The sequence below is a fragment of the Sminthopsis crassicaudata genome, chromosome 4 (genome assembly GCF_048593235.1).
Source record: "Sminthopsis crassicaudata isolate SCR6 chromosome 4, ASM4859323v1, whole genome shotgun sequence".
NCBI classification, from domain to species: domain Eukaryota; kingdom Metazoa; phylum Chordata; class Mammalia; order Dasyuromorphia; family Dasyuridae; genus Sminthopsis; species Sminthopsis crassicaudata.
Genome location: NC_133620.1, coordinates 326,668,704 through 326,682,507, shown reverse-complemented (window position 1 = coordinate 326,682,507; position 13,804 = coordinate 326,668,704). Strand labels below are relative to the sequence as shown.

At 33.6% G+C, this 13,804-nt stretch overlaps 1 protein-coding gene across 4 annotated transcripts in view; it reads left to right on the top strand.

Annotated features, from left to right (window-relative positions):
- Positions 1-13,804, top strand: part of LOC141538795 (cilia- and flagella-associated protein 337-like) — a 125,087-nt gene that overhangs the window by 71,422 nt on the left and 39,861 nt on the right. For all 4 annotated transcript variants that reach the window (XM_074260610.1, XM_074260609.1, XM_074260612.1 and 1 more), the window contains exon 16: positions 8,468-8,607. In XM_074260610.1, the coding sequence (XP_074116711.1) occupies positions 8,468-8,607 (140 nt within the window). The remainder of the gene's footprint in view (positions 1-8,467; positions 8,608-13,804) is intronic.

Genomic DNA, 13,804 nt, shown 5'->3' with positions numbered 1-13,804 from the left:
TTAGAAATGGTTACCATTAGACATAAATAGGTATGTGTATATGTATATGGGCTATATATGTAAAATTATTCTATACATATTTATGTATATATATAAAGGATATTTTATTTTGACAGAAACTTTTTTCTGTGACTTTTATTGTTTTTGTTATATGATTTTTATGTTTATGGCTTTCTTAATATTGTACCAATATAAGATCTCCGAAATAATTTCAACCTGTTCTTAATTTGTAATTTTTTTAATATGTTCTTTTAATATTCTTTGTTAAAATTTTATTTAATATTTTTGCAATATTGTGCATCTTTATTTTTATTTCTTTGCTTTGTCATTTGTTTAAGTATCAGGACCATATTTGACTCATAAGAGCTTCTTTCCCCATTTTTGCAATTTATTTATGTAATATTAGAAATATTCATTGGGTATTTGATTAAAAAACTCACTTCTAAATCCATTTGCTTCTTTTAAAAAATTTTAATGTAGAATTAGAAGATTTTTAGATTTTTTTTATTTTTAAAAATAATTATACTTCATTTTAACATTCATTTTATTCATTGGATATTTGATAAAAAAAAACTCACTTCTAAATCCATTTGGTTCTTTTAAAAAATTTTTAGTGTAGAATTAGAGGATTTTTAGACTTTTTATTTTTAAAAATAATTATACTTCATTTTTTAACATTCATTTTTTTATTTTGATTTCTCAATTATCTACTTCCTCCAGCCCTCTCCATCCTCATTGAAAAGGCAAGTAATATGATATTAATTATCCTGTAAAGTCATGCAAAGCATATCTCTATATTAATCACATTGAAAAAAAAAGTAAAAAAAAATTAAGTGGTGCTGTAAAAAATAATGATCAGGTTGATTTTAGAAAAACTTGAAAAAACTTGCATGAAATGAGAAGAACAGAGTGTGTTGCATACAGTATTTTTCTTTTTTTTTTTTTTTTTATTTTTTTATTTTTTTTTTATTATTATATATATATTTTATAATATTATCCCTTGTATTCATTTTTCCAAATTGCCCCCCCTCCCTCTATTCCCTCCCCCCGACGACAGGCAATACCATACATTTTACATGTGTTACAATATAGTCTAAGTACAATACATGTGTGTGAATATCATTTTCTTGTTGCACAATAAACATTAGAATCCGAAGGTACATGCAACCTGGGCAGACAGATATTAGTGCTAACAATTTACATTCGCTTCCCAGTGTTCCTTCTCTGGGTATAGTTATTTCTGTCCATCACTGATCAACTGGAAGTGAGTTGGATCTTCTTTATGTTGAAGATTTCCACTTCCATCAGAATACATCCTCATACAGTATTGTTGTTGAAGTGTACAGCGATCTTCTGGTTCTGCTCATTTCACTCAGCATCAGTTGACCTAAGTCTCTCCAGGCCTCTCTGCACTCCTCCTGCTGGTCATTTCTCACAGAGCAACAATATTCCATAACCTTCATATACCACAATTTACCCAACCATTCTCCAACTGATGGACATCCATTCATCTTCCAGCTTCTAGCTACAACAAAAAGAGCTGCCACAAACATTTTGGCAAATATATGTCTCTTTCCGCTCTTTAGTATTTCTTTGGGATATAATCCCAGTAGTAGCGCTGCTGGGTCAAAGGGTATGCACAGTTTGATAACTTTTTGGGCATAATTCCAGATTGCTCTCCAGAATGGCTGGATTCTTTCACAACTCCACCAGCAATGTATCAGTGTCCCAATTTCCCCACATCCCCTCCAACATTTGTCATTATTTGTTCCTGTCATCTTAGCCAATCTGACAGGTGTGTAGTGGTATCTCAGAGTGGTCTTAATTTGCATTTCTCTGATCAGTAGTGATTTGGAACACTCTTTCATGTGAGTGGATATAGTTTCAATTTCTTCCTCTGAGAATTGTCTGTTCATATCCTTTGACCATTTATCAATTGGAGAATGGTTCGGTTTCTTATAAATTAGGGTCAGTTCTCTATATATTTTGGAAATGAGACCTTTGTCAGAACCTTTGTTTTTAAAAATATTTTCCCAATTTGTTACTTCCCTTCTAATCTTGTTTGCATTAGTATTATTTGTACAGAAACTTTTTAGTTTGATGTAATCAAAATCTTCTATTTTGTGATCAATAATGATCTCTAGTTCTCCTCTGGTCATAAATTCCTTCCTCCTCCACAAGTCTGAGAGGTAGATTATCCTCTGTTCCTCTAATCTATTTATTATCTCCCTCTTTATGCCTAAATCATGGACCCATTTTGATCTTATCTTGGTATATGGTGTTAAGTGTGGATCCATATCTAATTTCTGCCATACTAATTTCCAGTTTTCCCAACAGTTTTTTCCGAATAATGAATTTTTATCCCTAATGTTGGAATCTTTGGGTTTGTCAAAGATTAGATTGCTATAGATGTACCCTTTTTTGTCCTTTGTATCTAATCTGTTCCACTGATCTACCGGTCTATTTCTTAGCCAATACCAAATGGTTTTGGTGACTGCTGCTATATAATATAGCTTTAGATCAAGTACACTTAGACCACCTTCCTCTGAGTTTTTTTTCATTAGTTCCCTTGCAATTCTTGACCTTTTATTCTTCCATATGAATTTTGTTGTTATTTTTTCTAGGTCATTAAAGTAGTTTCTTGGGAGTCTGATTGGTATAGCACTAAATAAATAGATTAGTTTGGGGAGTATTGTCATCTTTATTATATTCGCTCGGCCTATCCAAGAGCACTGAATGTCTTTCCAATTATTTAAATCTGATTTTATTTTTGTGGCAAGTGTTTTGTAATTTTTCTCATATAATTCCTGACTTTTCTTTGGTAGATGGATTCCCAAATATTTTATACTCTCAACATTTGTTTGGAATGGAATTTCTCTTTGTATCTCTTGCTGTTGCATTTTGTTAGTGATATATAAAAATGCCGAGGATTTATGTGGATTTATTTTGTATCCTGCCACTTTGCTGAAATTTTGAATTATTTCTAGTAGCTTTTTAGCAGAGTCTTTGGGGTTCTCTAAGTATACCATCATGTCATCTGCAAAAAGTGATAGTTTAATTTCCTCATTTCCTACTCTAATTCCTTGAATCTCTTTCTCGGCTCTTATTGCCGAGGCTAGCGTTTCTAGTACTATATTGAATAGTAATGGTGATAGTGGGCAACCTTGTTTCACTCCTGATCTTACTGGGAAAGGTTGCAGTTTATTTCTATTGCATATTATGCTTACTGACGGTCTTAAATATATACTCCTGATTATTCTAAGGAATAATCCATTTATTCCTATACTCTCAAGAGTTTTTAGTAGGAATGGATGTTGGATTTTGTCAAATGCTTTTTCTGCATCTATTGAGATGATCATATGGTTCTTATTAATTTGATTATTAATATGGTCAATTATATTAATAGTTTTCCTAATATTAAACCAGCCCTGCATTCCTGGAATAAATCCTACTTGATCATAGTGTATTATCTTGGAGATGATTTTCTGAAGTCTTTTTGCTAATATCTTATTTAAGATTTTAGCATCAATATTCATTAAGGAGATTGGTCTATAATTTTCTTTCTCAGTTTTCGATCTACCAGGTTTAGGTATCAGTACCATGTCTGTGTCATAAAAGGAATTTGGTAGGACTCCTTCATCCCCTATTTTTTCAAATAATTTATATAACATTGGGGCTAATTGTTCTTTAAATGTTTGGTAGAATTCACATGTGAATCCATCTGGCCCTGGGGATTTTTTCCTGGGGAGTTGATTAATAGCTTGTTCTATTTCTTTTTCTGAAATGGGACTATTTAAGCAATTTATCTCCTCCTCTGTTAATCTAGGGAGCCTATATTTTTGGAGGAAGTCATCCATTTCACTTAAGTTATCAAATTTATTGGCATAAAGTTGGGCAAAGTAACTCCTTATTATTTCTCTAATTTCCTCTTCATTGGTGGAAAGATCCCCCTTTTCATTTGTAAGACTATCAATTTGATTTTCCTCTTTCTTTTTTTTGATCAAATTTACCAAAGGTTTATCTATTTTATTGGCTTTTTCATAAAACCAACTCTTGGTTTTATTTATTAATTCAATAGTTTTTTTTACTTTCAATTTTATTGATTTCTCCTTTTAATTTTTGTATTTCGAGTTTAATTTTTGGTTGGGGGTTTACAATTTGGTCTTTTTCTAGCCTTTTAAGTTGTAAGCCCAATTCGTTAATCTTCTCTTTCTCAATTTTCTTCAAATAAGCCTCTAAAGATATAAAATTTCCCCTTATTACTGCTTTAGCTGCATCCCAAAGATTTTGATATGATGTCTCATCATTATCATTATCTTGGGTGAAATTATTAATTGTTTCTATAATTTGCTCTTTCACCCAGTCATTCTTTAAGATGAGATTATTCAGTTTCCAATTACTTTTTGGTCTATTTACCCCTAACTTTTTACTGAATGTAGCTTTTATTGCATTGTGATCTGAGAAGAAGGCATTTATTATTTCTGCCTTCCTACATTTAATTTTGAGATCTTTATGTCCTAGTATATGGTCAATTTTTGTATAGGATCCATGAACTGCTGAGAAGAAAGTATATTCCTTCCTATTGCCATTCAGTTTTCTCCAAAGGTCTATCATACCTAGTTTTTCTAATGTTCTATTTACTTTTTTAATTTCTTTCTTGTTTGTTTTGTGGTTTGATTTGTCTAAATCTGAGAGTGCAAGGTTGAGATCTCCCACTATTATAGTTTTACTGTCTATTTCTTCTTGCAGTTCTCCTAACTTTTCCTTTAGAAAGTTAGATGCTATACCACTTGGTGCATATATGTTTAGTATTGATATGGCTTCATTATTTATGCTACCTTTCAGCAGGATATAGTTTCCTTCCTTATCTTTTTTAACAAGATCTACTTCTGCTTTTGCTTGATCTGAGATAAGGATAGCTACCCCTGCTTTTTTGGCTTTACCTGAAGCATAATAGGCTCTGTTCCAACCTTTTACCTTTACTCTGTATGTATCTCCCTGCTTTAAGTGTGTTTCCTGTAGGCAACATATTGTAGGGTTCTGCTTTTTGATCCAATCTACTATCCGTCTCCGTTTGATGGGATCGTTCATCCCATTTACATTTACAGTTAAAATTACTAATTCTGTATTTCCTGCCATCGTATTATCCCCAGCTTATGCTTTTTTCCCTTGACCCCCCTGATCCCCCTCCCCGATATTTAATTTACAGACCCCCCTTGTGCCGCACAACCTTCCCTTTTTTTTTTGGATCCCTCCCCCCTCCCTCCAAGTCCCTTCACTTATTCTCCTTTTCCTTTTCCCTTTTCCTCTCCCCCCTTTTAATGAGGTGAGAGAAAATTCTCTGAAAAACAAATATGTTAATTATTTACTCTTTGAGCCTCTTCTGATGAGAGTAAGATTCACACAATGATTCTCCCCCTCACTAAGTTCCCTCAGATATGGTGTATTTTCTATGTCTCTTCCTGGGATGTAGTTTCCCTCTTTTTATCACTCCTTCCCCTTTTTCTGAACCGACCTCCTTCCCTTTACTACACCCCCCTTTTTTTCTTTTATATCAGTAAAATCAAATTATCCTTGAGTATTTTTTATATACCCCACAACAGAGTTACAGTTCTCAAGGGTTCTGTGTACCTTTTTCTGTTTCTCTTCAGTCTTGTGGATGTAGATCAAATTTTTTGTTTAAGTCTGGTTTTTTTCTTAGAAACATATAGAATTCCTCTGTTTCATTGAATGACCATCTTCTTCCATGGAAAAAGATGCTAAACTTAGCTGGGTAGTTCATTCTTGGTTGCAGTCCTTGATCTTTTGCCTTTCGGAATATCAGGTTCCAGGCCCTTCTATCTTTTAATGTGGAGGCAGCCAGATCTTGGGTGACCCTTATTGTGGCACCTTGGTATTTAAATTGTTTTTTTCTAGCTGCTTGCAGGATTTTCTCCTTTGTGTGGTAATTCTGCAGCTTAGCCACAATATTCCGTGGTGTTCTTTTTTTAGGGTCTATTTCAGAAGGAGTTCGATGAATTCTTTCCACATCTACTTTCCCTTCTGTTTCTATTATCTCTGGACAGTTCTCTTTGATAATTTCCTGTAAAATAGAATCTAGGCTCTTTTTTTGGTCATAGTTTTCGGGAAGTCCAATAATCCGCAGATTATCTCTCCTAGATCTATTTTCCAGGTCTATAGATTTTCCCAGTAAGTATTTGACGTTGTTCTCCAGCTTCTCATTTTTTTTGTTTTGTTTGACTGATTCTTGGGTTCTCTGTGAATCATTCATTTCTATTTGTTCCATCCTGACTTTTAAGGAGTTATTTTCTTCTTTCACAGTTTTTAGTTCTTTTTGTAAATGCCCAATTTCGTTTTTAAATGAGTTATTTTGCTCTATTGAATTTTTTTCCATTTCCCTAATTTTTTTTTTTGAGAATTATTTTCTTTTTCCAATTCAGAAATTCTATTTTCTTGAGACTTTTTTATCTTTTCCAATTCAGAAATCCTACTTTCCTGTGTTTTTTTAACCTTTTCTAATTCACTAATTTTGTTTCCCTGCATCTCCTGTGAATTCTTTATTTTTTCCAACTCCAATTTCAGGACATTGTTATTCTCTATCATAACTTCTCTTTCCTTTCCCCATTTTTCTTCGATCTCCCTCAATTTTTTAAGAGCTTCTTCTAGGAGAGAGTTATGTGATGGGGGGCAGGAATCGTTCCCCTTTAGGTTGTTATCTTCTGAATCTTTGCTGTTAACTTCCTCGGGGTTGGATACCCGCTCTTTCTCTGTATAGAAGGAATCTATAGTTTTTCTAGCTTTTTTGCTCATACTTAAAAAAATCTTTTGGGGTCTGTCCCTGGGGTAGGAAATTATTTACTTCTTTACCAGCTTCCTCCCAGACGGGATGGATGCAGCGGCCCCTGCGCCGGAGCTAAGATAGAGCTCTGGGAGAGAGTTCCCCACCCTCTCCCTGGAAGTGCCCCAGAGGTGATTAGCCGCATACAGTATTTTTCAAAACTTATTGTGCAAAAATTATTATGAATGATGAATCTATTCTGAGTAAATGAACATTAAAATCAATGACAAACAACTTATGAAGGAAAATGCTATCCACTTCCAGAAGAAAAAAAAACCTGATATATGGAAGTATGTATTGAATGCTTCCATATTTATATCTATACCAAATGTTGGCTCTCTCAAAGGTAGGGTTGAGGGGGAAGAAGGAAAACAAAGTGAAATAACCTTCAATACAAATGTATCCTTTTCTTTTTTCTTTAATTTCTTTGAAATACAGATAGAGTAGTGATATATCTGGGTCAAAAGATATAAACAACTTTATATTCCTTTGGGCGCACCCTTTGTCACATTCCTGAGTTCCAGTCCCATATCTCTAAGTGACCTCTGGGAATCTCCACTAAGATGAGCTATAGACATCTTGAACACAAAGATGCTAATTTGAATACATGGAAATTAATTAAATCCCCAAGAGTAAGATGGAAAAAGAGAAAAGAGGAAGACCAAGGAAAGAAACCACACACACACACACACACACACACACACACACACGCACACACACACACAAAGAATATAAATGGTGATCCTGCAAAAAATATAAGTGATGATTCTGAGAAAGGTCTTTCTTACATGTAGGAAGAGAACCATGACAATGTAATGCAAAAACTCATGGAAGAAAAAGCATCCAGAAAGTAGGATTGCTAAATGATGCACAGAGGTCAAGAATAATAAGAAAAGGGAAAAGTCCATAATATTTAGCAATATAGAAATCATGAGTCACTTTAAAAAGAACCATTTCAGTAAAGTAACCGAGAAGGAAACTAGATTATAAGGAGTTGGGAAACAAGAGGTAAGACAGTGAAGGCAGAGTATATGTTATTTTTTCTTCAGAGTTTAAATGTTAAAGGGCAAAGAGATATAATGCTGTAGTTTGAGGGCATGATAGTGGCAAATGAAGGATTTTTTTAAGATGAAAGAGTTCTGAGAAAGTTCAAAGGCACCAAGGAATAGATAAATGGATAATTATGCATTACCCAAAAGTACTTGGGGAATTGCTTTGATGAATTAATGGTTTGTAATAGGCATATTTATCACCTTGTATACATACTTAAAAATCTTTTCTCCTGAATTAGTTAAATATTCTCTTTGTAATCATACTTTTAATTGATTTTGAAGACTTTTTTCAAAGACAGCATAAAAGTAAACTTCAATCCATCTTCTATCCAAAACAGCACAAACTCTGAAGTGATAAAACACAACTGGAAGTAATAACATTTTATCTAAATATATTCTTTATGCTAAAATTTAAATCCATTTGATTCCTTTGGATAGAGAAAACAGCTGAAGAGGAACTTCTAAGTATAAGAGCCTTACTTATTTGAAAAAAAATTATTAAAACAATAATTATTAAAAATTAAGAAATTACAGGGTTTTTTATCTTTCCTCAGAGATTTTATTTTATCCATTTTAGTTCACTAGGTCCTGTGAATAAGCTATTATTCCTACAGCATCGTTGCATAAATCACTCGCTAAAGAAATCTGCAGTTCTCATAAGTGCTGAGACAGGAACCCTCCACTGGTGGAGTATCTTTGGGAAAAGAATGGAATATGGTAAGATACAGGTTATGACTGTCTCATAGCCTCAGAGACTTTGAGGTTAAAGTATGGTACAGAAGAAACCTGATAAGGAGAGTTGGATTCTAGTCTTAGAGCTGTCATAACTATATGAAGTTTCCTAGTAATTTTGAATTTCAATTGCTATTATCTATAAAATTAGGTGATCTCTGAAAGGTGTCTCCATCTCTCCAATTATATTATTCTACTTTTAATTTAGCTGGTTATACTATGTGTTCTTGTTCCACAAAGTCCATTGCTGTCCTTCTGTATTCCAGCCAAATTCTTGCTGTTCCCTAAGCAAATCTAGTCCTTTCCCATTCCAATAATCATTGCTCACACTTCTTCCTTTACCTTTTCCTAAAATATCTATAAAAAATACTTATTGTTATTCAGTTCTTTACTCATGGATGACTTCATGATCCTGTGAACCATAGTATCAATATTGCTCACAGAGTTTTCTTGGCAAAAATATTGGAGTATATCATTTCTTTTTCAGTGCATTAAAGTAAACAGGTTAAGTGACTTTCCCAGAGTTCTATAACATAAGTGTCTGAGGTTAGATTTGAACTCAGGTCTTTTTGACTCGAAGCACAGTGTTCTATTCATTAAACAATCTAAGGGCAAATTAGCTTCTCCATGAATCCCATCTACTCTGATTTGCCACCTTGATTCATCATTCCCCCTAACCAGAATTAATCTTTTCTGTTGCAAGCATTGTGCTTGTACTTTTCCGGAGACACTAATCCCATCTCATTATCCTTTTTTGTATATTTATTGCCTTTCCTCTTCAACCAAATAATAAGCTTTTTGACCATTGTTCACACTTCCAATCCTTTATCTAAAGCATGTTTCTTGAGATCAAGAACTCTGTTAATTTATCTTTATACATGCACACCCATTATATTCAGGTAGATAGATAGATAGATGAATATAGAAATAAATATACACACACATGCCTCTCTCTCTCTTTCTCTCTCTCTCTCTCTCTCTCTCTCTCTCTCTCTCTCTCTCTCTCTCTCTCTCTCTCTCTCTCTCTCTCTCTCTCTCTCCCCTGAGGCAATTGGGGTTAAGTGACTTGCCCAGGGTCACACAGCTAGGAAGTGTTGTATCTGAGACCAGATCTGAACTCAGGTTCTCAAGACTAAAAGGCATTGTGCCACCTGTCTCTGTTTTGTTACATTTCAACAGATATAGGCTGAGATTATTTCTATAATGTAGTGAGTCCAAAGTTGCTTTGGTAACTGTTGGATACTATTATATTGAAGGCCTATTCCTATTGACTATTTTATTGACACCATCATCACCAGTAGCCTCTTCCCAATCAACATACACATGACGACTGTGAAAAAAACAGACATTAATAATAGATTACTCTTAATGGAATCCATTTTAGTTGAGAAAAGTCTTCAAAGACATAGGGATAAGCTCTGAATTGAGGATCTCACTAGTTGGATATGACTACCCTTTAGTTGTCACAAATTTACAGAATGAGTTAAAATAAAATTAAGTCTTTTTCATTCACTTAAAACATCTCTCGCTACTTGATATAATGGAATGGATCTTCAAAATAAAAATATTTATGGCCAAATCCACTTACTATTTCTTTTAAACCTACTTGTAGCTGTCTCTACTTATAGTTTATCCATTAATTTCTTTTCCTGAGCTTATTTGTGGTATGGAGCTGACCCCAAACTTTTGAGGACTTTAGTGATAGAATATAAATTTCAACAAGATCAACCATATACAAATGTTTATATATATATATATATATATATATATATATATATATACACACACACACACACACACACACACACATACATAAATATGAGTCCCTTCTTTCATTCTTTTTGAGATGTTTACTTTAGAATGCTGTTTAGTTGCTTTCAATGATGTCCAACTCTTTATGCCTCCTTAGGAGGTTTTCTTGGCAAAGATACTAGAGTAGTTTGCCATTTCCTTTTCCAACTAATTTCACAGATGAAGAAATTGAGACAAACAGGGTTAAATGACTTGCCCAACATCGCATAATTAATAAGTACCTGAAGAGATGTGAACTCACATTTTTATGACTCCAGGCCTGATGCTCTGTGTACTGTACCACCTAGCTATCCTTGAATCAGCCAAATTGGAAAGATCTTCAGCTGGACCAACCCAGCTAAGAGCAGAGAGATTCATTACCAACAGGTTGGTTTCTAAATAATAAATTCCTTTGCTGAACCAACCAATGAAAAAAAAGAAAAAGAAAGAAAATAGTTCTCAGTTCAAAAACCACTTTGGTTTTCTCAGTGAGAATGGTATAATTATGTAAAAGAAGGAAAAGGTTCTCAATCTCATAATTTTACTTATAAACAACAATTTTTAGTGCTCTAGATTTGAGATCTTTGTCTATGAATCAATAAATCATCATACTGTTATAAAAGCTAAATCACATCAATATTTTAAAACTCATAATTAATGAAATTAGACAAAAAAGCAAAATGCAGCTAAATTGAAGGATAGATTACAAATTCACCTTATAGATTCAAATAAGGAATTCATAGGCTCATAGGAATTAGCGATTTGATTTCATCAAATATCCAAAGAAAATGAATCTCATTTCATAGAAGAATTGATTATCTACCTTGCCATGTTCATGATGAGTATAAACAAAGAGGGTATCATGATGATAATTGTAGCTTTTGAACTAAAATCCAGAGCCTTATGCTTCTGGTATAATAATAACTATATTTTCCTGTCATATGAGAGACTGAGGTTCAATTCCTTGATGTGGAGGATACCTCTTTTCTCTTTGAGGTAGAGGGGTGGGGAAAGAATAAGCAACCATTAAGCATCTACTGTGTGCCAAGCATTTTACAAATATTATCTCACAACAATCCTATGAGGTAGGTACTGTTATTATCCTCATTTTCTAGATGAGGAATCTAAGGCAAAAGTATGCAGAGATACAGAGGAATAAAGAGGAGATTTAGTTTCTTAAAAAACTTAGATTTAGCCCTAGGATACTATTTCTGGGAGCCAAGATGGCAGAGTAAAAAGTGAATTATTTTAACTCTCCCTTGTTCACCTCTGGGCAACCATAAAAATAATAACAGATCTTGAAACAGGAAAGCCAGATAGACTCCAGTTCTTTAGCCAAATGAAAAAGAAAGTACAAAGTTAATTGAGGAAAACAATACCTTAAATATTAATAACTCCATGAGACTTCAAAAATCAATTAAACAAATGTAAAAGAATTTTAAAATTTAAGAAAATATAAAATTCCTCATGAGAAACACAACTGACTGAGAAATAAGTCCAGGAGAGACAATATCAGAATTCTTGGACTACCTGAAAGCCAAAATCAAAAGGAAGTTGTGATTATCAAGAGATTTTCAAGGAAAATTGCTTTGATGTCCTAGAATCAGAGGCAAATTATACATTAAAAATCTACCAATCACCTCAGGAAGTACATCACAAGATAAACATTTCAAAGAACATTATAGTCAAATTTCAAATCTATCAGATCAAGGAAAAAATATCACAAGTGGTAAGTAAGAATTCAAACATTAGGAAGTCACAATGAGGATCACATAGAATTTGGCAGCTCTGCCATCAAATTTTAGCCCTGCCATTTACCTGCCTATGTATCTGTGATCATACTGCTTAATTTTTACAGAAATCAATTTCTTTATCTATAAGATCAGAGGATCTTGACCTGGAGATTGTGGTAAGGAATCTATGGATAGATTTCAGGAGATCTATGGATATGAATGAGGAAGAAAAATCATATTTTTATTTTCACTAACTTCTAACCAAAATTTTAGCACCCTTCAATTATGAGTTTTAAAAAATGTTATGTTAAAAAGGAATTCTCAGACCCCACCAGATTGCCAAAGAGGTCCATTACACCAAAAACAAACAAAAATTTAGAATCCCTAACTAGACTAGATGATCTCTAAAATTCAACTCTAAATTTATAATCCTATGAATTAATACTAAACACATGTGCTACCTCAACTGAACTCAAATTTCAGAATTATTCACCTATCTCTCTCTTCCTACAATCCAATATATCCCTAAATCCCACTGAGTCTAATCCCTTATCCAAAAGTTTACTATAAAATTTATCCACCACATTCTCATATTTTTTTCTATTGTTCCTTCTCCATTCACTCCCCCTCATCTACTCCACTTTAATCAATCCTATAAAGGCCTTCTTAGTCCTTGTATCTCCACTCTGTTGTCTTCATCTTTCTCCTCATGGTAAAACTTATCTGAAAAGTGGTATTTGCCTGACACTTGTATTTCCTCACTACCTGTCAATCAATCAGGAACTATTCATCAAGTGCCAAATATGGCTCAGGCTCTGTACTAAGTACTATAGATACAAAAAGAGACCAAATCTGTCCTTTCTCTCAAATAGAACCATCTTGTTTCCACTCTCACAATTTTAAAATTTCTCTCTTAAAGGCCACTAGTGCAACATTCTGCTTACCAAATCGAAAGAATGGCTTTTCTCCAGTTCCCTGTGTCTCTGAAGCATTTGGCTATGTAAACCTACTCCCTATTACAATACAGTAGTATCTTCTCACCTTATGGACTTCCACAACAATTTCATCCTTTGGTTCTTTTCCTACAGCTTTTTTTCATTCTTTTTCTGGCCCTATTATGTCTATAAGACCTAAATGGTGTCCTTAACCTTGTTTTCTCTTCTCACTTCATGTTTCCCTTTTGGAAATCTCATTCACTTGCAAATCTGTATCATCATCTCTAAACTCTGTTCCAAGTTTCATTCTTACATTTCTAACTGCCTGAAAAACACATGTTCTAGGATGTCCCACCGGTACTTCAAACTCGATGTGACTAAATGTTGTTTAGTATCTTTCACACTAAAAATACTCTTCCTTCTTTTCCATTTCTGTCAATAGTACCACTGTTTAGTTAGTGTCCTATGCTTATAATACTGCCTTATCTTTAATTTTCATGTTCTCATAACCAGTCATGTACTATGGATTTCATCCCTACAAAATATCTTTCACCCTTCATTGCTCTCTATTCCAATGTCAACACCCAGGCATTTGTTCTCATTACCACCTCCACTACCATTACAGCCTCCAACTATATCTTCCTGCCTTCTTTGTCTCCTGTAATCCAGCCTTCATTCTGCCATCAAATAAACTTTCTAATGCAAGACCTATTAATGTCACTC